This window comes from Pelobates fuscus, chromosome 5 (assembly GCF_036172605.1).
Source record: "Pelobates fuscus isolate aPelFus1 chromosome 5, aPelFus1.pri, whole genome shotgun sequence".
In the NCBI taxonomy this organism is placed as follows: Eukaryota; Metazoa; Chordata; class Amphibia; order Anura; family Pelobatidae; genus Pelobates; species Pelobates fuscus.
In genome coordinates, this window is record NC_086321.1 from 377,967,766 (window position 1) to 377,992,499 (window position 24,734).

Here is a 24,734-nt window from a genome sequence, read left to right on the forward strand (position 1 = left end):
CCTCCTACAACCCTTGGTGTTCCTTTCCCCATCTCAGCTGCTCTGTGCCTCTTCTCTTCCTCAGTCTTCTGTAGACTTCTCCTCCACCCCCTGGGATCTCCTTCCCCCTATGCAAGTTCACCTCCCTTTTCCATGTAGCGAGGCCGAGCCAAGGTCCATGCAGTCTGACAGGAAGTGGCTAGGGGTTCCCTGTGAACACTTCCTGTCAGATCGGGTAGATGTTACAGAATCTCCTCTGTGGTCTGAGGCTCGGCCATATTGCATACTGTGACTGCAGGAGGGGAGCTCTGTGCTGTGCACCCCCTCCTGACGATCACACGGAGACTGCGCCCTCAGACCAGTGCGTCCTTGGCGGCGGCCTAATCCAACAAGTGTGAATCATTGGGAATTTAGAGTGAATTTCAAAATTTAGCGCAAAATCACTGAATTTTACACTTTTTTTTAACCAATATGTGCAGTTTGCATTGGACTGAATCAATTCTGTAGATTCGTTTAACATAATTAAAAATACTTTTATAGGGAATCTGCATTCTGTACAGAATTAACTTGTTCTTCTTTATTCTGCAGATAGCAATCGAAGAAGGCAAGCTTGGCCCTCTGTGTTCAGAGGTAAGTAAAGCCGCGTAGCAGGTTTTAGGGAGTTGGGTGGGTAAATGGACAAGAATCATTAGTTTTCCTCATATTATTTTGAAACCAATCCATGCCAGGAAAGAACCCAACTTGTGCTGTGTGAAATATATGATAAAAGATGAAATAAAGATGGCAGACTGGAGAGCCATTAAAAGACGACCACCCCAGTCTGTGTAATAAACCTGATCTAACATGATGAGCAATGAACTGGCATACTGGTAGACGCAGGGCCAGCTTCAGATTTAAACAAACATTTGAGATATGAAATGTAAAATTTCTCTGTAGATCACAATGTTATTAAAATTGGACATTCAGTTGCAGGTTTATTTATTGTAGACACAAATGAACAGTTTATGATGTTTCTTATTTTTGTCATAGCTTGTAGGAAATTTTCCAGAAATGGAAATATCAATGAACACTGCAAGATTTACTACTCAGGAAAATGGATCCACCTTAACTCCAGTCCTAGATGTTAGCGTAGGCCCTAATTCACATGGAAGTAAGGTGACTGCAACAGTGGTAAGTATCAGTTAGATCTATAATATACACATAAGTGTGAGTTACAGAATAAACATTGGTTATCTCTCAGCATACACAGGGAAATTCAATCTTTTGTTCTTCATATCAAGCTGCAACTCCTTCCACTGCTTGTTTTAACGTATGGATTTTTATATGAATCAATGTCTTACTTGGCAAATATCACTCTTGCTGCATTCTGCATCTTTATTAACCCCCTAAGGACCGCGGACGTACTAGGTACGTCCGACAAAAATGGTCCTTAAGGACCGCAGACGTACCTGCAAATCTATTACTTACCCAATCGCCGCTGTTTCCCCGCCGGCCGATCGGTATTGCTCCCGGTCTGGGGGGACTGCCTCACAGTCCAGTCTCCCCTCAGCAAATTAGGCCCCCGCGGGCCATGTGATTGCTCTGAAAGAGTGGTCACATGGCCGCAATAGGCATCCATAGTGCTGCCTGCAGGGGAACTGCCTAAACTGACAGGCTGTCTCCCTGCTGCTGTAAAATAAAAAATAAATTGTTATTAAATAAGAAATATAATTATATATGTATATATATATACACACGCATATATATATATATATATATATATATATATATATATATATATATATATATAAGATATACATACATATGTTATATCTATATAATATATATCTATATATCTTATATATAATGTCATACTAACTGTATTTGTATATTAATATATACAATACAATGCTTCTCATAGAGAGAGCATGCATCTCCAATACAATGCTTCTCATAGAGAGAGCATGCTTCTTCTATACAATGCTTCTCATAGAGAGAGCATGTTTCTCCAATACAATGCTTCTCATAGAGAGAGCATGCTTCTCCAATACAATTCTTCTCATAGAGAGCATGCTTCTTATATACAATGCTTCTCATAGAGAGCATGCTTCTCCAATACAATGCTTCTCATAGAGAGAGCATGCTTCTTCTATAGAGAGCATGTTTCTCCAATACAATGCTTCTCATAGAGAGAGCATGCTTCTCCAATACAATGCTTCTCATAGAGAGAGCATGCTTCTTCTATAGAGAGCATGTTTATCCAATACAATGCTTCTCATAGAGAGAGCATGCTTCTCCAATACAATGCTTCTCATAGAGAGAGCATGCTTCTCCAATACAATGCTTCTCATAGAGAGTGCATGCTTCTCCAATACAGACGTAGTCTGCGTTACTTTAGTGGTTCTTTAATAACAGGTTCTTATTGATCCCAAAGCATCTTCAGATCACCACCAATCTGTAAGAGGGAGAGAAGGTGAGTCTTTCATCTTATTATTGCAGTTACACCCTATATTAAATAATAATATTTCTGGATGGCTGACATTTAACCAATAGGTAACACAAACATTCAGGCACTGCATCCTAATATTGTGACTTCTATTCCATATCATGATAGCACTATCATGTGCCCCCCTGGTTAAAGGGTATTCCCAAGAGAATAAAATGTATGTTATACCAGCTCCCTAATTTGTCATGTTTAAATAGGGAAATCCCACATAAGGTTACCAAATTAGGGAGATATCTACTAAACAGAGACCTAATTTGTTATTCATAAATAAGGTAATCCCACATAGGGGTACCAAATTAGGGAGCTAGCTACAAAACATAATGTGGTATCTTTAAATAGGGCAATTCCACATAGGGGTACCAAATTATAGAATGTAAGCTCGTTTGAGCAGGGTCCTCTTCAACCTATTGTTCCTGTAAGTTTATTTGTAATTGTCCTATTTATAGTTAAATCCCCCTCTCATAATATTGTAAAGCGCTACGGAATCTGTTGGCGCTATATAAATGGCAATAATAATAATAATAATAATTAGGGAGCTATCTACAAAACACAATGTGGTATCTTTAAATAGGGTAATTCCACATAAGGGTTTTATATTGGGAGCTATCTGCTAAATTGCACCCTGTATGAATAAAGGGCATCTGAATTTCAGATGGTTCTAAAGTTCTGAATTTCAGTTTGTTTTCCGAAAATGAAAATGAAACTGATTTTTTTTTTCCGATGTGCATGTTTAGTTTAAAGTTAAATGCCCTATCCACACAGATTCATCCACTGTCTGCTTATAGTACTCACTCAGTGGAGCTTGCTAAGTATTATAAGCTCGCACGTGCCGTTTTATCTTCGATGATCCCTTTTTAACTTGTCCAATGCTCATTTTTCAGAATTAATAAATGTTCTCTTTTCCATCAAATGATTGCACTTTCTTCCCAACCGCTTTGCTTTATCTTCAAATTATTTAAAAAAAAATATTCCTTTCTTTCTGTGCATCATTCATAATGAGCCATCCAGTTTTACCTGTAGTCTCTCCCCAGTCAAATACAATCTGGATACATATGTCTTTGGTTCCATTAGCTTTGCACAAGCCATGTGTTCACTCCTATCTCCGAAATGAAGGCCCTTCTTCATCTCTGTCCGAGGGTGTCCCAGGGTGTATGGTTCTCTTTTGTTTTTCAGAAAGCAGAGGCTGTATCCCAAACTACAGCAAACTCTCCTGGTGCTCCTCCTACCTCTCCCAGCGCTTTTTCAGTATATCTTTCTCTGGCTCTGCTTCTTCTCCCCAACTCCTTTCTGTTGGTGTCCCCCAAGGTTCAGTCCTTGGTCCCCTACTGTTCTCCATCTATACTGCCTCCCTTGGTAAACTCATTAGCTCCTTTGGCTTTCAATATCATTTCTATGCGGATGACACGCAAATCTACCTGTCCTCTCCTGATCTCTCCCTGTCCCTCTTGACTAGTGTCTCTGACTGCCTCTCTGCTATTTCTAACTGGATGGCTGCCCACTTCCTTCAACTAAACTTGACCAAAACTGAAATTCTGGTCTTTCCTCCCTCAAGTGTCCTGTGTCTGTCTCCCTCCAAGTCAACGGTGCTACCATAAGCTCCACCATGCAGGCTCACTGCCTAGGTGTTCTCTTTGACTCCGACCTCTCCTTTAAGCCTCATGTTCAGCCTATCGCCAAATCCTGTAATTTCCATCTCAAAAACATTGCGCGCATCCGACCCTACTTAACGCCAGATGCGACTAAGGTGTTGGTCCATTCCACTGTCCTTTCTCGCCTTGACTACTGTAATGCGCTTCTCAGTGGTCTTACGTGCTCCCAACTTGCGCCGTTACAGTCCATAATGAATGCGGCAGCGAGGCTCATCTTCCTGTCCACCCGCACCTCCCATGCCTCACCCTTCTGTCAGTCCCTACATTGGCTTCCTATAAAATATAGGGCTCAATTTAAAATTCTGGTTCTTGCTTTCAAATCGCTACAAAATGCTGCTCCCACCTATCTCTCCTCCCTTATACACAAGTATGTCCCGTCTAGGCCCTTACAATCTGCTGAAGACTTACGTCTATCTTCTGTCCATACTCCCACCTCTGATGCTCGCCTTCAAGATTTCTCGAGGGCTGCACCGTTCCTGTGGAACTCACTTCGCTCCTCCGTTAGATGCTCACCCAGTCTCCACTCCTTTAAAAAATCGTTAAAAACCCACTTCTTCATAAAAGCGTATCAGTTAAACTATTAATAGCTCCTGACTGATTCCTCTTCTGCAACTGTCACTAGTCTAATACTATCCTTACCTTTATCTGTCATTTTACCCCACTCCCTCTAGCATGTAAGCTCATTGAGCCCACTCTTGCCCTTTGCTATGAATGCCAATGGCTACCATTCCCTCTTTAGTGGATACATCCTTAAGTATGAAATTAAGATGACTGCATTCTTTATCATAACATCATATTAACATTTCTTGCAGGAAATGGATGTAGAAGCTCCCCTTGAAGTCAACGATTACATTGGAATTAAACCTGGTAAAATAAGGTAACCTTGATTAGATTTCAATTTTTAATAAAGTAAAGCAGATTTTAGCTATGTAGTGAATCGACCAAGCAAAACAATGTTCAGTATCAGTATTCACTTCTACTGAGTTCTTCAGTTTTCATGTAAACTCACAAGGTTTATGAGGAAATGTGATATGTACCCTGCAGGTGACCATAATTTAAGGATCCTCTCTCCTTCCAAGTTTAATTGTAGAGTCTATCAGAATTTCAGCCAAATGTATCTTGATAAATGCTTTTTCAACTTGAGGGTAACTCAACTGACTTTGTGTACGAAAGCATCATATCTTTCCATTTCCATAATGAAGTGCATTCTGAAAATAATAATTTAACGGTTTTAACGGTAATATTTCAATATCCCCTTCTGTGATGTTGCCGCAGCCACCTCGGGTATCCCAACTTTATTCACGTTCGCTTAGTGGGATAGAGCATCAGATAAGTCATATATGGTGCTTGTCTTCATGGAAGCAGTAGAGTCAGTGATAGAACAAGATATGTTAATTCTCCCTCAAGCTGGATCACTGTTATATTTAGAAAAGGATGTCATGTCCAGTTTGGTTGAGATAAAGTCCTTATAATTTCTATCTTTACATCATTGCCTTTAGAATTCCAAAGTGACTACACATCTATTCAAAGCTCTTCCAAACCCTGGCATAGTAATATTTTCCTAAAATATTTGGGCAAATGTTTACTTCCATCTATAAATGTTTCCTCATTTAAAATGTTTACCCAAAAAGATGACAGGGTCCATATTGGTGATCAAGGCCTCTTTTTTCTAATACTCTCTGGATCTGTAAAGGTCACATCTGACGAACTACTGTGGCGAAACACAGGCGTCAGGGGCTCAGGGTGTTCATTCTGTTAATCTCTTAGATCTGGGGTACCTATATCACAGACTGAACACCTCATGAGTTTTCGTTTGCCCTTATTTCTTATCATCTGATTATACTATCTTTGATGAGGATCCCGGAGGTATATCTTCTCTAGAGTTACAACTATACTATAGTGGGGTGTCAGAATCATAGTAGTATATGTAAGGGGGTGCCCCCGAAGGTACAGTGGGAAGAGCTTTTTTGTACTTATTATTTAGATCAGCACACATCATATTAGAGGTACTACTGCAATCTGCTTCTGCTTAACCCCTTACTAACCTCACATCTTTCTGTACTCTAATTGTCACAGCTGTGTGCGTAACTCATACCCATGGTGGTGCCATACAGTTGTAAACTATATTTGTCATTAACAAGGGGGAAAATGTTCTCAACACCAAATTAATGCAATTTATTAAAAAAATTATTTAAAAATTCTTAATTCTTGGAGCGTAATTTAAATATCCTTAACGGGACATGACCCTTTTGGTATGGAATCCTCGTATAAATTGATGTGAGGATTGTTGTCCAGAAATGCTGCAACTATTATATGTAATAGGTATTGAGCATGGGTCCCTGTTGTTCCTGGATGGATTATTATACAGGGCACAGAGAGAAAGTGCTCTGTTATAAACTGGAATGCCTGAACAATATATATTAAGGTGGACATTTGAACCCCTCAAGAGTCTTTGAATGATGGAAATCAATGGGTGAGAGGCTCTGGATGCTTTTTTCTTATATGTATATATCATGCAACTTAGTGCTTTTTTATGGCGCTTTTTAAAATATGAGTAACCATAAAGAGGGAATACATTTATCACACCGATTTTTTTTTGAGCCCTGTAGGTCGTTCCTATATCTTTTAAGGAAATTGCTGCTGCGTTATACCATTTCTGTGCATTTATTGCTCCTCGTCTTCACACGACCCATTGAAGATGCTCCTTGGTACCCTGCATTGCCAGTATTGGTTGGCACGCTAATATTGTCTTTCATTATTTCCAGTTTGTAAATGCATTCATACAGTTTGTTGGAGGAGAGTGTTCCCACCGTTTAGAGAGCCCCTCCTTATTGTCTCATCTTATTGCTGTGTGCGTTTTGGGGAAACACAATAGGAGGGAGCAGCAAAAGTGTGTTTTAGAAAATCTCAATATACCACTATAGTGTGTGTGTGTGTGAAAATATATAAAGTGCATTAACATTAAAAGTGTGTTTGTATATATGTTCGTGTAGCGGAGAGGTAGTATAATCCACAGTATCTCCGCTGGGTAACAGGAACAGCATAAAATAATCCAGGCAAATAAATACAGCATACAATAATCCCGGTAGCGTTGTAAGAATCCTTCCTTCCCAAGAACTAGACGACACATAGGCTGGGAGTCAACTGAGCTTTTAATCACAGGTCACAGTATTTATGGGATTCCCCATGCAAGGGGTTTCCCTACTGACATTACAGGGGTTGTACAGTAGGGGACTACATGGGGAACTTAACAACCTGGACATTTCTCCCATCATGCACTGCTGTACGAGAGGGATACTCCCACTAGAATATACAGTTAAGTGGATTATCCCTCCGTGCAGCAGAACCAATATTTTACATGAAAATGCATAACTTTAACATTATTATTTACTTTATTTCAACGAATGGACGTTCGGTAGATAGCTGGGGTCTGAGCGCACATTTCGTGAAAGTACCGCTCAGATCCCAGCACAACTAACCGAACGCCGCACGAAATACATATTATTACCAAGTTACATTCAAAGTACCGATTGACAGTAGGGGAACAAACTACCGAAGGACCGGGGCTCCCGAACGGCTTGGAAGTCCATCGGTATTTGTGCCGTCGAGTAGCCGATTTTAGTTCCAGGCGCTCAACGACCAAATACCGCTGGGCTAACAAAGGATCCAAGATGGCCGACCGCCGCGTGGTCGGTAGCCGAACGGCGGCCACCCTGAATCTCTCTAGTTACCGATGGCAACAATGTTTCAATATTTAATGGGAGCCACACGACCTCCTGTGTGTGGTCTCCCATTCGGCAGTTTGTTCGTTTCACGAACAGTGTTGAAATTCAGCATACGCCAGCATACGAATGCTTTTGTTCGCATGAAATACATATACATGAATACACTTGGTTCTAACAACCTTAAAGCTACAGAAACACATTTAAGCAAATACAGTCTTAAGTGACTAGTTTTGCCACAGTTTGTATGGTGTTATTTAAACAGTTATTCTCTTTGTGCCCTTATTTCTCTAGAGGTCCGATGAAAATAATAGCTGTAAACTCTACATTAGCCAATTGTCCATTTGTTAATGTAAGTATCCCTTAATGTGTACATGATAGAACTGTCTTTTATATGTAAATGTTCTAGGTAATCTTTGGTATTGTGATATCCTTAGGTGACATGTCTATCAGGTGTATTTACTAATGTGAGAATTCAAAGTGAATATTAAATTTAAGCTCAAAATAGCTGAAATGGAAAAAAATTCTCTAAGTCAGCCATGTGTTCAGTTCATAAAAATGAAATTCACTTTGAATCATAACTCTGATATAGATATAAAACTCCACTTATTACTCTAACCATCAATATATGCATGTCTTCCAATTTAAAGTATGAAGGAAATATATGTCCTTGCTGAGCCTGGAATAAATTTGATTTAAATGGGCACTCATGGCACTATAACTACTTTATAGAAGTGGCTAAAAGAGTTAAGAGATAAATGAGGGTACTGGAGTGCCATGCAGCCCAATCCCTCATTGCTGCTTGAGCTAATGATTCTCCATTACCCAAAACAGTGATGGGCAGCAGTGACTGGCTGAGAACATCATGCTGTTATACCTCCATTCACTTGCCGTTAGTCATACCTCCAGTGGCTGGCCGTTAGTCATTCCTCCATTCACTTGCTGTTAGTCATTCCTCCATTGACTGGCCGTTAGTCATACCTCCAGCAACTGGCTGTTAGTCAAACCTCCAGTGACTGGCCGTTAGTCATTCCTCCATTGTCTGGCCGTTAGTCATACCTCCAGTGACTGTCCGTTAGTCATACCTCCATTGACTGGCTGTTAGTCATTCCTCCATTCACTTGCCGTTAGTCATTCCTCCATTGACTGGCCGTTAGTCATTCCTCCAGTAACTGGCTGTTAGTCATACCTCCAGTGACTGGCCGTTAGTCATTCCTCCATTGACTGGCCGTTAGTCATTCCTCCATTGACTGGCCGTTAGTCATTCCTCCAGTGACTGCCCATTAGTCATACCTCCATTGACTGGCTGTTAGTCATACCTCCATTGACTGGCTGTTAGTCATTCCTCCATTCACTTGCCGTTAGTCATACCTCCAGTAACTGGCAGTTAGTCATACCTCCAGTGACTGGCTGTTAGTCATACCTTCATTGACTGGCCGTTAGTCATTCCTCCATTGTCTGGCCGTTAGTCATACCTCCAGTGACTGCCCGTTAGTCATACCTCCAGTGACTGCCCGTTAGTCATACCTCCATTGACTGGCTGTTAGTCATACCTCCATTGACTGGCTGTTAGTCATTCCTCCATTCACTTGCCGTTAGTCATACCTCCAGTAACTGGCAGTTAGTCATACCTCCAGTGACTGGCTGTTAGTCATACCTTCATTAACTGGCCGTTAGTCATTCCTCCATTGTCTGGCCGTTAGTCATTCCTCCATTGTCTGGCCGTTAGTCATACCTCCAGTGACTGCCCATTAGTCATACCTCCATTGACTGGCTGTTAGTCATACCTCCATTGACTGGCTGTTAGTCATTCCTCCATTCACTTGCCGTTAGTCATACCTCCAGTAACTGGCAGTTAGTCATACCTCCAGTGACTGGCTGTTAGTCATACCTCCAGTGACTGGCTGTTAGTCATACCTCCATTGACTGGCTGTTAGTCATACCTCCAGTGACTGGCCGTTAGTCAAACCTCCAGTGACTGGCCGTTAGTCAAACCTCCAGTGACTGGCCGTTATGTATACCTCCAGCGACTGGACATTAGTCAAACCTCCAGTGACTGGCCGTTATTTATACCTCCAGTGACTGGCTGTTAGTCAAACCTCCAGTGACTGGCCGTTATTTATACCTCCATTGTCTGGCTGTTAGTCATACCTCCAGTGACTGGCCGTTATTTATACCTCCAGTGACTGGCCGTTATTTATATCTCCAGTGACTGGCCGTTATTTATACCTCCATTGTCTGGCCGTTAGTCATACCTCCAGTGACTACCCGTTAGTCATACCTCCATTGACTGGCTGTTAGTCATTCCTCCATTCACTTGCCGTTAGTCATACCTCCAGTAACTGGCAGTTAGTCATACCTCCAGTGACTGGCTGTTAGTCATACCTCCAGTGACTGGCTGTTAGTCATACCTCCAGTGACTGGCCGTTAGTCATACCTCCAGTGACTGGCCGTTATTTATACCTCCAGCGACTGGTCGTTAGTCATACCTCCAGTGACTGGCCGTTATTTATACCTCCAGTGACTGGCTGTTAGTCAAACCTCCAGTGACTGGCCGTTAGTCAAACCTCCAGTGACTGGCCGTTATTTATACCTCCAGAGACTGGACGTTAGTCAAACCTCCAGTGACTGGCCGTTATTTATACCTCCATTGTCTGGCTGTTAGTCATACCTCCAGTGACTGGCCGTTATTTATACCTCCAGTGACTGGCCGTTAGTCAAACCTCCAGTGACTGGCCGTTATTTATTCCTCCGTTGTCTGGCTGTTAGTCATACCTCCAGTGACTGCCCGTTAGTCATACCTCCATTGACTGGCTGTTAGTCATTCCTCCATTCACTTGCCGTTAGTCATACCTCCAGTAACTGGCAGTTAGTCATGCCTCCAGTAACTGGCAGTTAGTCATACCTCCAGTGACTGGCTGTTAGTCATACCTCCAGTGACTGGCTTTTAGTCATACCTCCAGTGACTGGCTGTTAGTCATACCTCCAGTGACTGGCTGTTAGTCATACCTCCAGTGACTGGCTGTTAGTCATACCTCCAGTGACTGGCCGTTAGTCATACCTCCAGTGACTGGCCATTATTTATACCTCCAGCGACTGGACGTTAGTCATACCTCCAGTGACTGGCCGTTAGTCATACCTCCAGTGACTGGCCGTTATTTATACCTCCAGCGACTGGACGTTAGTCATACCTCCAGTGACTGGCCGTTAGTCAAACCTCCAGTGACTGGCCGTTATTTATACCTCCAGTGACTGGCTGTTAGTCATACCTCCAGTGACTGGCCATTAGTCATTTCTCCATTGACTGGCCGTTAGTCATTCCTCCATTGACTGGCCGTTAGTCATACCTCCAGTGACTGGCCGTTATTTATACCTCCAGCGACTGGACGTTAGTCATACCTCCAGGTCAGGCTGCATGCATCGAATCGATTGGAAAGCTCGATAAATTTAAGTCTATATTTTTCCCCACTTGGTTTCACTGGTTTCCATAATTTATACTGAATATAAATCAAAGCTCAAAACTGTATAGAAATTCTAGCAAGCTCCAAGTTCAGGCATTTTCCTGATGGCATTACAATTAAAACATACAATTTCTTTAACACAAATATAACCACAGACAAATTAAAGCACTTTTTTTTTTTTTTTTTTTTTTTTTACTATTTCCAGACTAATTCAACTCTCCTGGACTTTCTTAAGCCACATCTGACAAATTATGTAAACCTTAAACTAGGCTGTAAGTATTATAAAGAGTTTTCATTTGATTCTAATTTCAACTGTACAAAATGATAATGAAAGTATTGAAAGGCAAGCGGATATATAAGGAGCAACCTCATCGGGTTTGATGGGGCAAGAATAGAGCGGTAAGTATTTGTCTGAATTAATATTAGAAGCAGCGCACGAGGGGTTAAGCGCAAAGTATATGCTTTACTAGTTTAGCAGGTAGCTTGTGCTCAGGGCCAATGCCCTGACTGGAGGTTCGCGGCGCGAGTCATGAAGCGGTGGGAAAACAGAGAATTTTATTTTCTAAAATATATTATGTCGTGAACTTATTATGGGGTACAAGTCACCCTCCTGGGCATCACAGGAGGGTGGATTAGTTTATTTGGTTATAATATATATTTATGGCTCCTGGCTTTAAAGGGTTAATGGTTAATTTTTGGTTTTGGTTAAAAGTTATTATTCAAAGGTTTTATTATTATTAAAGGATATTGATGGCTAAATTGGAATTGTAAAATCCATAATAAAGGTCACGGCCATTCTCCAAATGTTTACATTTTGATCAAAATAAACAATTGAATAAAGTTTTTTGTGTTTTTTTTTTTGGGGGGGTGGGGGGGTTATTATATTATTCTATTTTATTATATTAATGTATCATTGAATAATGCAACATTCAAACCCCATGAAGGTATTGCTGTCCAACAGCTCTAAATGTTATTTGCCTGTGAAGGGTGATATTGGTCCTGTCGAACCCAAAGTTTAGATTTTTAAACAAGTTATGCAATGGCTGCATTAATTAAATGAACCATCTCACTAGATATATACATTAATCAGAAAAGTAACTGACATAATGACAATAGTTCTGTACCTCCTTGTATCAATGAATCTGACATTCAGTTAATCTAAACGTAATTGGCAATGGCTACATGTTGTGTTTAAAATCCATTATTAAAAAAACAAAATAGCGGGGTTAAGATGCTTGCTGGGATATATTCTATTCTAAACATAGTAGAAGGTTATATTGGCAGAATAATATAGGTGAAAATTTAATTAAAAGAAAGGTAATATGTGAAGTTCTGGTCAAGGGTCATTTTTCAAAAATGTATTAAAGGGACATGCATCACTTTGAGATAACTGTCTCATTCAGAAACCTTAGCTTCTTTCTTATGCTTTCCACACCCACTCCAAAGTGGATATTGATCTAACCAATCAGTGTCCTATCCCTATGAATGCTGGAAAACCTTGGGACATTCTGAAAGGAAGTCTGATCAGAGTAAATATGCAGAGAAGGCTCTGATATCAGGTTTCTATCTCCTTCTGATGCACAATGATGCCCTGTTTCTGTCATTACTGTAAGGGCTGTAGGGGGAGCTGAGAGGCGTGCCATTAAATACAATCTGACAAAGTTTATAAATATTTATTACATACTTTTCAAAGTTTTCTTGCTTTATTTTGATTTGTGTATTTGTTTAAAAGTGTTTGCTTGCTGCTTCAAATAAAAATAAAAAATAATAAGTCACGATACATGTCCCATCAGATTAATCTTACTAATTTACTTTCTATGCTCTGTAACAATTTGTACATTTGAAAAATAATTGAACTTTCATTGTAGTAATTCATATATTTAATTTACTGTATTCCAGGTGAGTTCAAGCGTCTGATGCCTTCACCTACACATGTTCCTGTAAAACAGAACAGTACAATAAAAACTAAAAATCACAATGTACGTGGATATCTATTCTTCCCCATTAGGGTATCATTTCATTATCATAACAGAGTCTTGAAATATATCGATCAAACTACATTATACAAAAAATTAAATGAGGAAAAATAGAGAAAATAAACATGCACTTTTTGTGTATTTCAAAGGTTTTGAGGGAAATGTGTAGAGCGACACTGTCCCTTCACAGATCAGTGGAGAGATCAACGATTTCTCTCACAGGCCCAGCAAACTGTAACGTGGCACTATCGCCAATGAGGGCAGCCTCTAATAAGGTTTGCAACTCTACCATGAACGTACCTGCCCACATTGCTTGCTCACCATCTGGGACGGAGGTACATCCCTACAGTGAGTGGACACACTGACTGATAGCCTCTCCCTTCAAGTCAGACCACAGCTGACGAGTTCTGAGCATGGTCTTAGTGTCATTTGCGCACATTTGAATTTCTGGGCACATTTGAGAATTCAGTACAGGTTTTTCAAGGACCAGACATCCATAATGCAGGTCTGTCTCAGAAAAATTGGGAATATTGGCACCTATGTTGGTATAGATTATGTGTATCTGTCTGACAAGCTCCAGTCTTTCAGAGCATTGGCACGTGTTTCCACAGCAACACTCTGACGCTGTAAGACCAGAGCTCGCTAGAGACTTAATCATGGTCTGCACCAAACAGAGGTGCAGAACACACAACCAGGATATGTATCCCAGAATGGAATGTATTCCGTACCGATAATTAAATTACTACACACTACATCCCTAAACACACACACACGTACACACTACTGCTACTATACACAACACTTCAGCCCCTATACCCACACATGTACACTGCAGCCACCATACACTTGCACACACTGTAGATACACAACTCTGCAGCTCCTATACACACACTGCAGCCTCTACTGTCACATACAGTCTCTACTTCCCCTGTACATGCATGCACACATTACAGCCCCTAGCTAAACATTCTACACCATCATCATTATGTCATCTTTGGTGATAACATAATGTGCCCCCTACCCGGCCTGTCCTATTGGGCAGCTCTCTCTTTTAATCCCCGGAACAAATTGTTTTTCCTCAGTCTTGAACTGCCTGTAGACCACCTTAATGCATCTAGTTAACGTATCGCATTCATAGACTGCGTTAAACTTGACAGATTACAATATGTTCGATTAATTCACATTACAGCAACCATCCCTCCACTGTCATGAGAGTTACATATCCACAATCACTATTGACTACTGCTACCACTACCCATAACCATCATGGACATGACTTTACTATGTCACTATTATCACTATGTTAGAACTACATTGTGCCATGTGATATAATGCCACTCGGCTCAATCAATGCAGAATATCAGAAATATCAGAAATGCCATCCTGTCTTTCTCCGATTTTCAGCTATTCAAAATTCGGTCCTTATCCAGTCTGGGTTTGTGATGTAATGTGGCTTCGAACTGTCCATATGTGAGATTTCACTTGTGTTTTTCCCTTTTTTAGGGCTGGGTCGCTGTGAACGTTGTAGGTCCAGATGATAAACACTAACATCAAAAAAGTATCCTGCTGCTTCTGTTGCTATGGATATTACCTGAGAAAATTATCGCTATGGAAATTACCTGAGAAAACTAAACAAATGAATGCTATGCATGCTATAATCAATATTAAATGTACACATACTGCATCTGTGTATTGTGTATCACAGCTAATAAATGATTGCATTGCAAATTATATATTTTACTTCTGTTATTTTATTATCTTACATGGATTCCAGATACCCACATAATTCATTGAGGAATAAAAATTAATTAAGGAAATAATTCTCCCCACCTTGCCGTTCTCTTTCTCAACCCCACGAAGATCATGCCTTTCCTACCCTTCAGACGTTCTCCACGGCTACTGAACAAGAGGTGGCTGCGCTTATCCTTTCCTCTCGTCCCCACCACTTGCCCGCTCGATCCTGTCCCATCTCACCATATCAGATCTCTCTACCCTTGTCTTGTGCCTTCCCTAACACACATCTTCAACTGCTCTCTCTCTCTGTCATTGTTCCTGCTGACCTTAAACATGCCACTTGTAGTACCTATCCTGAAAAAAACATCTCTTGATCCGTCCTACCCCTCTAACTATCGTCCCATAAATCTGCTCCCTTTTTCATCAAAGCTTTTTGTCTTTACCCGTGTGTCTTGCTTACTCAATTCCAACTCTCTTCTTGACCCTCTTCAGTCTGGCCTCCGCCCTCTCCACTCTACTGAGATGGCTCTTATCAAAGTTACTAATGACCTAATCGCAGCTAAATCCAAAGGTCACTACACCATATTAATTCTCCTTGACCTCTCTGCTAATAATAATTGAGTGCTGAACTGCTAAATAAATGGCGCCATTTTGCAATTTCTCATAATTCTGAACAAAACAAATATTGGGCTAAAAAAATACCATATAGAAAATAATGTAAGAGAATGGATTAAGCACTAAATGTATGTATTGAAATAGGATAAAGGCTTCAAACACTTTAAGCTGCATAGACTGTCATGCATTAAAAGTACATAGACCGTCATGCGTAAAAACAGTCAACCGCAATATAACGCAAATATACTTTACTTATACCTTATGTTTAAGGTTGCTGAAATGTTGTAGCTACCTCCAAGGCTTGTATCACCCACCAATAAATGTAAACATAAATAATTGGGGTTATATCTAATGATCTGAAAAAGTAAAACAAATGCAGCACTTAGCATAATAGCATAAAAACCACCGAAATTGTGATATTATTGCACTCGCAGGATGTAGTATAAAATAGCGCTCACTGGTGCCTCCCCTTAATGTAGATGGGGGGGCTGTGTGTTCCCACTTCACCTTCTGTCACCTTTTTGAGTGCAAACGTAAGACGGCACAGGCAGCTGGGGGGGTACAATCGCTGGGTGACCAGCAGGAGGGGACCATAACCACTACATGTAGTGTGGCCGAGCGTACCATGGTAAAGGAGGATCTTTTTTAATAAAGACGACAAATAATAGGGAAAATCTCCTTGGAGAAATAAATACAAGAAAAAGAGAGACTACAGAGTAAGAACAAACTAACCCTGAAGTCAGATAAAGGACTAAATGGGCAACAAACATGGGCATAAACCCAGAGCTATAGATACTGAAGGAGAAAATCCCAAATGTTAGGGTTATTGGAAGGGAGAGCAAGGGTCCGGCTTCCAAAAGCCACTAGCATAGGGTGTGCCCATATACAAGGGTAGGTAACTCAAGTCCCATGGCTGAGAGAAAGAAAAAATAAAATAAAAAATTATTTATTTGAAAAAATGTTGAAAAAAAACAATATAATAGTTACCCAAGTAAGTGCAAAAAAAGTGCAAAAAAGGTGTGAAAAAAATGTGCCACACACACTGGGTCTCAATCTTAGCTAAGGTCCCATAGGTATACACCTCAGGTATAGTATATGTAAAGTATAGAGGGACCATGCAACTGCCTAGAAGCTAAGTATAGCAGAATTGGAAATACGGGGGGGCGGAGCCTGACCGGGGAGCCGACTAGACGCAAAATCTATGAGCTCCCGAGCCCGGTCCTGATTTACAGCGGAAAACGGGGGGAAAATCCCAGACCCTGAACCCCAACTTACCTTACTTGACGACACCAAAGATGGGGAGCAGAATGATACCCCACACACCCGGAAAGAACGCTGGATCGGTAGATCGGAGGCTTGGGGCCTACACGACGCGGTGCAGGGGAGAGGCGGCCGCTCTCCCTACTCATCAAAGCGTGCGGCACCTGAAGTATCGGGCCTCTCCTCCCCCCCCCAGGACCGGTGGGGGTTAACCCGGTCCAATCACCCGCAATCTATGAACCCACACAGAAAACTGGCGACCTGGAAACCCACTCGCAGGAGGCTCTAGACGGGGACGAAGCCAAGATGGCCGTCTATCGTAGGCCCACGAGGCGGAGCACACGTGCCCGACAAGCAACGGACCCTTTACTGGCACTCGATCGGCTCTGCGCGAGCCTCCGGGCAATGCTGCACGATAGCGGAATGGCTCACAGATTGGCTGCCAAGCTGGTGGCCACATGGCTCCGTCCGAAAACCCGTCGCCTCCACTACAGGTACCCTCCGCAGGCACCCAGAAAGGCCGCCACGATCCGCAGCGACAAGCGACCCCACAGACCTGAACAGACGTCTGGCTGTCTGGGCAAACGCACGGACCCACATATGCACGAGAGAAGCCACGCCAAATACGGCCCCCACACTAGTCACTCACCTGATCCGGGAACCAGGAACCCATACCATCCCCTTAACGAGAAAACGCAGGACAGTCCCGAGACCTCAGCAGCATATCAGGGACCGACAGCGACGCCACCAGCGACGAAATCCACCTACAGACACCCGGGGAGTGGGCACCGAAAGGGCAGGGGCACCTCAGCGCCAGCACGGACACCACCACCCCACCACACGAGCAGGCCACTCCCGAAGAGGATAAAGACAGATGCAGCTACAGACCAAGCTTCAAGGTTTGGGGCCTTGCTGGGGACTATGGGACCCTCACTCATTCTCTGCCGAGATGGTGTGGGTTAAACTGGACTCGAACTGCATAGCGTTGCAGGCGGCAGGATAACTCAGCTTGCATAACCGAGCATTTTCTTGTCGTTTTGAGAGACCCCTGCAGTCTCTAATCTCAGTTAACCCTATGCAGCTCCTGCTAAATAAATCTGTTACAGCCTAGTTATCATTAGTTCAGTCACATGCCGAGGAAGTTTTATGTAATCTAATATGCTCATTTACTTTAGCAATGACTTAACGGCATGTTATATTTAACAGTCACTTAGTTAGCAAACTACTGTACCTTCAGCCTAAATTTTTATTTTGTAACCCAAGCCTCAGTCCACAACATGGGTGTAAAGCTTGTCATTCCTACATATTGTTATTGAGTTTACCACAAGTTCTGCAAATCACATTATAAGCATTAATGTACCTTTTTTGAGTAGTGATGTGCCAGGCACTGTAAGTTCTCTACTTTTCTGCCTATTTTGATTTAAATTGTTAGCCTCCTGTCTACTCATGTGAAACCAACTGTTTGACCTTTAATATTTTAACATGTTCCCAACCGGATCTTCTGATCCATAGCCTGCATTTTATTTAACTGATCGATACTTATAACATTTAACCAAATGTTCCACCGCTGTTACTTTAACCTGTGAGCTTCTTATCTACGCATGTAAAACCAACTGTAGGACCTCTAATATGTTAGCATGTCACCTACCGGATCTTATGATCCTTAGCCTGTATTCTCTAACTAAGGTTTTAACGACAAAAATTTAAAAAAAAAAAAAATTGAGGCACCGCAATTCAGGAAATGTCATTTAATCTTGCTGTACTGACCCTATACTGTAATTCATTTGAACGTTTCCCCCAATTTCTCTTATGTATCCCATCTTATTTGCCTCTAATAAAAGAAAGATATACACAGAATTGGAAATACTTAAAAAGGGGGCAGGGACTGGCATGTATAATAATAGGAGAAAATGCCCATATACATAAATAGAGCCCCGCCTAGTCAACAAAGCCCAAAAGCAGTCATAAATTACCTATATAAAAGGGGAGGCAGACCAATGGTATGAAATGCCCTCCTGTTAGGGATAGTAATAAAGATGGAGATATAACAGATGTAAATGTCTGAGAAAAATGACTTATAAGTATCCCCCACTGTTAGGTATAGGTATATAGATGAAAATATAATAGCTTATAAGTATCCCCCACTGTGAGTCCAGGCTGTCTACCAAATTCCACTTATACAGAGTATAGGTCAGCACCTCTCATGTTAGAGTACGGGAGGTAATGCAACTGTCTTCCTAACTGCATCATAGTATCCAAGTGCTAAAATAATCAAAGAGAAAGATACTGAGTTGCAAACTAGTATAGGGTAATCTCTGATTGCTAACACAGTGAAAAACAAAGCGGAGTGCAGAACCCTGAACTGTCGCCTGACTGATTCTAGATCCAATTGAAAACTAGGCAGTCTAAGAGTCTTATCAGCTAGTTAAGTAAGGATAAGGGTAAAACGAAATGCTAAACCAAGTGGTAGCTTCTGCCTAATTCTATTCGGTATAATAACCGGGCAGAGTGAGCTCTCAATCTAATACCGGCTAATAATCATTTCGAAGGGTAAGAGAGAGACCCAAAGTGGTGTTTAGAAAACCCTAAAAAACAGCGTCTAGCTCGACGCGCGTTTCGGCACTATGTGGCGCCTTTATCAAGAGCAGTGAAAGCTACTCTAAGCCCGCCATGGCTTTTAAGAGTGAAGGCCCGCCCCTCATAGTACGTCATGCGGCCAATCAGGTGCCGCCTCGTCATAGAAGGGGAGGGGCCAGGTGTAGAGCAGACAGAGAGCATTGCCGGCCGGAAAAGAGGATACGGCTGCTCACATGCCGCCACGTCACGGGAGGGGAGGGGCCTGGTATTGCTCGATCAAAGAGCATGACAGGCCCGAAAAGATAAACACATAATTGCATACAATATTGCAGAATGAGATCGCTGAGTTGTCAGACGATCTCTGTGTAACAACAGAGCAATTTATGGTTAATGGAGTAGTACATTCACAGGGAATATCGCTAACATATCTAAAGGAGCCTAACATGTCAAGGGTGATACATAATGAAACAGGGAATAAGTTATTCCTCTGTATAAATGTTGGAATCCTACAATGTTCAAGTGTGGACTAAGGGAGAATAAGAACTTACTGAGCGATATATATTCAGAGACCATGAGAAAATATATAAGTTAAAAAATTACCAGAATGAATAACAGATAACATTGGTAGTTTATAGACATAGATACATTTGTTCAAATGGCAGGGCATAATGGTCTAAATGATCAGAGGGGGAAAATGAAAAGCCTTCGTTAAGACCCTTAGGGCTTAGGGTACTAAGTTGGTAAATCCAAAAGCATTCCCTTTGTCTATATTTATCATAGTCTCCTTGTCTTGGATTCTTCTTAACTAGTTCCAAGCCACAGAAGCGTAACCCCTTGGGGTCGCCATCATGGTATTCACGAAGATGTCTTGAGATAGGATTGTCAGTCAAATTTTTACAAGATCTAATGTGTTCCTGTATCCGTTTCTTAAAGGGGCGAAATGTTTTGCCCACATATTTTTTATTGCATCCACAGGTCAAAAGGTACACGATGCCTGCCGTATTGCAGTTGAAAAACAAGGTTATTGCAAATTCCTTCTTCTCCGAGCTGTCTTTCACTTTTTTTGAGTCCCTTTTTATAAACTTGCACGAGAGACATCTCCCGCACCCAAAGGTACCAACTATACTAGTTTGCAACTCAGTATCTTTCTCTTTGATTATTTTAGCACTTGGATACTATCATGCAGTTAGGAAGACAGTTGCATTACCTCCCGTACTCTAACATGAGAGGTGCTGATCTATACTCTGTATAAGTGGAATTTGGTAGACAGCCTGGACTCACAGTGGGGATACTTATAAGCTATTATATTTTTATCTATATACCTATACCTAACAGTGGGGGATACTTATAAGTCATTTTTCTCTCACTGATGATGCCTTACAAGGCTGAAACGATCGTCTGGGGTTGCTGTATCTCTCGTGCAGAGAGAACTTGCTGGCATTTCGGAATCTGGACTGCCCGTATGGGTGGGACCAGTCTGATATGCTTCAGATATGTTCTCTCTGTAATGGCACAAGATGAGCTAAAACCAGCTTGAGTTCTGAGCTGGGACCCACCGAAGGGCAGGCTATTTCAGCTGCTGTCCGTTCTCAGAATACTCTTGCGACCCGTTTTTTTCCTCTCCATAAGTTTAAAGGGTAATCCAAATGTGGACCCCTTGCTCACGGTGCCTAGAGAGATATCAGCTATGCCTCACTGATGATGCCTTACAAGGCTGAAACGATCGTCTGGGGTTGCTGTATCTCTCGTGCAGAGAGAACTTGCTGGCATTTCGTATCTGGACTGCCCGTATGAGTGGGACCAGTCTGATATGCTTCAGATATGTTCTCTCTGTAATGGCACAAGATGAGCTAAAACCAGCTGGAGATCTGAGCTGGGACCCACCGAAGGGCAGGCTATTTCAGCTGCTGTCCGTTCTCAGAATACTCTTGCGACCCGTTTTTTTCCTCTCCATTTTTCTCAGACATTTACATCTGTTACATCTCCATCTTTATTACTATCCCTAACAGGAGGGCATTTCATACCATTGGTCTGCCTCCCCTTTTATATAGATAATTTATGACTGCTTCTGGGCTTTGTTGACTAGGAGGGGCTCTATTTATGTATATGGGCATTCTCTCCTATTATTATACATGCCAGTCCCTGCCCCCTTTTTAAGTATTTCCAATTCTGCTATACTTAGCTTCTAGGCAGTTGCATGGTCCCTCTATACTTTACATATACTATACCTGAGGTGTATACCTATGGGACCTTAGCTAAGATTGAGACCCAGTGTGTGTGGCACGTTTTTTCACACCTTTTTTGCACTTTTTTTGCACTTACTTGGGTAACTATTATATTGTTTTTTTTCAACATTTTTTCAAATAAAGAATTTTTTATTTTATTATTTCTTTCTCTCAGCCATGGGACTTGAGTTACCTACCCTTGTATATGGGCACACCCTATGCTAGTGGCTCCTTGGAGAAATCTCTATTGGGGTACAAAATAGTAAATTGGCATGCAACAATTAAAGGACCACTATAGTGCCAGGAAAACATACCGTATATACTCGAGTATCAGCCGACCCGAATATAAGCCGAGGCCCCTAATTTTACCCCAAAAAACTGGGAAAACTTATTGACTCGAGTATAAGACTAGGGTGGGAAATGCAGCAGCTACTGGTAAATTTCTAAATAAAATTAGATCCTAAAAAAAAATATATTAATTGAATATTTATTTACAGTGTGTGTATAATGAATGCAGTGTGTGTGTATGAATGCAGTGTGTGTATAATGAATGCAGCGTGTGTGTATGAATGCAGCGTGTGTATATGAATGCAGCGTGTGTATATGAGTGCAGCGTGTGTATGAGTGCAGCGTGTGTATGAGTGCAGCGTGTGTATGAGTGCAGCATGTGTATGAGTGCAGCGTGCGTATGAGTGCAGCGTCTGTACGAGTGCAGTGTGTGTATGTGTGCAGTGTGTGTGTGTGTATGTGTGCAGTGTGTGTGTATAAGTGCAGTGTGTGTGTATGAATGCAGTGTGTGTGTGTGTGTGTATGAGTGCAGTGTGTGCGTGTATGAGTGCAGTGTGTGTATGAGTGCAGTGTATGTGTGCAGTGTGTGTGTATGTGTGGTGTGTGTGTGTGTGTGTATGAGTGCAATGTGTGTGTGTATGAATGCAGTGTGTGTGTGTATGAGTGCAGTGTGTGTATGAGTGCAGTGTGTGTGTATGTGTGCAGTGTGTGTGTGTGTGTTGCAGTGGTGGGGGGGTGGGCAATTTTATTATTTTATTTATTATTATTTTTTATTATTTTATATTATTATTTATATTTTTTTCATTATTATTTCTTATTATTATTTTTTATTTTCGTCCCCCCTCCCTGCTTGATACATGGCAGGGAGGGGGGCTCCTTCCCTGGTGGTCCAGCATTGGCAGTTCAGTGGGGGGGAGAGGGGGCTGGCAGAGATCTTACTTACCTGTCCTGCAGCTCCTGTCAGCTCTCTCCTCCTCCGCGCCGTCCGTTCAGCTCTTCTGTCAGCTCACACTGTAAGTCTCGCGAGAGCCGCGGCTCTCGCGAGATTTACACTGGGAGCTGACCGAGGTGCTGAACGGACGGCGCAGAGGAGAAGGGAGCTGACAGGAGCTGCAGGACGGGTAAGTAAGATCTCTGCCAGCCCCCTCTCCCTCAGTCTGTATTATGGCAATGCAAATTGCCATAATACAGACTATTGACTCGAGTATAAGCCGAGTTCCGGTTTTTCAGCACAAAAAATGTGCTGAAAAACTCGGCTTATACTCGAGTATATACGGTACTTGTTTTCCTGGCACTATAGTGCCCTGAGGGTGCCCCCACCCTCAGGGACCCCCTCCCGCCCGGCTCTGGAAAGGATAAAAGGGGTAAAACTTACCTTTTTCCAGCGCTGGGCGGGGAGCTCTCCTCCTCCTCTCCGCCTCCTCTCCGCCCCGTCGGCTGAATGCACACGCGCGGCAAGAGCTGCGCGCGCATTCCGCCGGTCGCATAGGAAAGCATTTACAATGCTTTCCTATGGACGCTTGCGTGCTCTCACTGTGATTTTCACAGTGAGAATCACGCAAGCGCCTCTAGCGGCTGTCAGTGAGACAGCCACTAGAGGATTAGGGGGAAGGCTTAACCAATTTATAAACATAGCAGTTTCTCTGAAACTGCTATGTTTATAAAAGAAATGGGTTAACCCTAGCTGGACCTGGCACCCAGACCACTTCATTAAGCTGAAGTGGTCTGGGTGCCTAGAGTGGTCCTTTAACAAGGAAGAAATACTATATTCAATGCTATGTAGTGACGGTAAGGTGATTGTAACTGTTGGGAATAATACACTTTGCCTATACTGACCCAAGGCTCCAGCTACAGATGACAGGATGTTCAGTCTGTTTAAAATTGGCTAACTTGGAGCATGTCAGCTATTTGAAATAATGTTTTATCTAAATCCAATGTTTAGTGAATATACCCCTAGAAAAGAGCTAGAGAACATCGTGTAACAAGTGTTAGTGTTACATCCTGTATGTTTTTGCTGTCGGCCTTATTTACTGTGTTTCTCCCTTTGATCATAACTGCATAGTAATGTATAATTTAGAACTGCGTAGTGTGTAGTTATAGTGAAACTTAGCTTTGAACAAGGCCCGAACATGAAGATACACCTGCAAGCTTGCTATAGGTTGAAATGTTAAGATAAGACAGATGATTTTATTAGGATTGGATAATGCTTGTAATGACCACCCCTGTTTCCTACTGAATATAACCTGTTACACCGCCCATTAAATGTCAGAAGTTACCTTAAACCTTGCTTTGTCTTGTCTCGTTCATTGGGGCTACTCGCCAGCTGGTTTGGGGACAAGGAGAAATACAGAGAGTTGCAAATTAATACAAAAGACCATGGCAAGGGAAAATTCCTCACTATCAGTATTTAATAGGTAATCCAACAGGCTTTATTTACCTTGCTTAAAATGTGTTACCTAAAAGTAATACCATCCATCAAAAGATGTCGCAAAATTGTAGTAATAGTCTATGTGGCAAAACCAACCTCGCCACTGTCCACTGGAGGAGCCTGGTTGCCCGCCTCCTACCTGCTGACTATGGCCCCATGTATGCTTGTCCTGTTTGAGCGGTGATACCCCAGATAGCTATGCCATGGAGCCCATTCGTATAATGAAAGACTATGGGAAAGACTTTAGCTCCATGGCAATTGAACTGGATGTGTGTGGTCTGAGCGCCATTCAATAATGTGCGCTCAGACCTAAGCTATCTGGGAATATGTTGCAT

General features: G+C 42.0%; 1 protein-coding gene across 1 annotated transcript; it reads left to right on the plus strand.

Annotated features, from left to right (window-relative positions):
• The first annotated feature begins 218 nt into the window (after positions 1–218).
• LOC134612323 (uncharacterized) lies at positions 219–14,826 on the plus strand. The gene is made up of 8 exons (XM_063456661.1): positions 219–371; positions 568–609; positions 1,009–1,149; positions 4,926–4,990; positions 8,130–8,187; positions 11,502–11,568; positions 13,196–13,275; positions 14,776–14,826. The coding sequence occupies exons 1-8, from the start codon at positions 219–221 to the stop codon at positions 14,818–14,820; spliced, it is 651 nt and encodes a 216-aa protein (XP_063312731.1). The 3' UTR covers positions 14,821–14,826.
• The last annotated feature ends 9,908 nt before the right edge of the window (positions 14,827–24,734 follow it).

Coding starts and splice junctions, on each gene's coding strand:
- LOC134612323 (XM_063456661.1), top strand. CDS start 219: ATGTTACAGAATCTCCTCTGTGGTCTGAGGCTCGGCCATATTGCATAC. Junction 1,150..4,925: donor GTAAGGTGACTGCAACAGTG/GTAAGTATCAGT, acceptor CATTTCTTGCAG/GAAATGGATGTAGAAGCTCC. Junction 8,188..11,501: donor CCAATTGTCCATTTGTTAAT/GTAAGTATCCCT, acceptor TACTATTTCCAG/ACTAATTCAACTCTCCTGGA.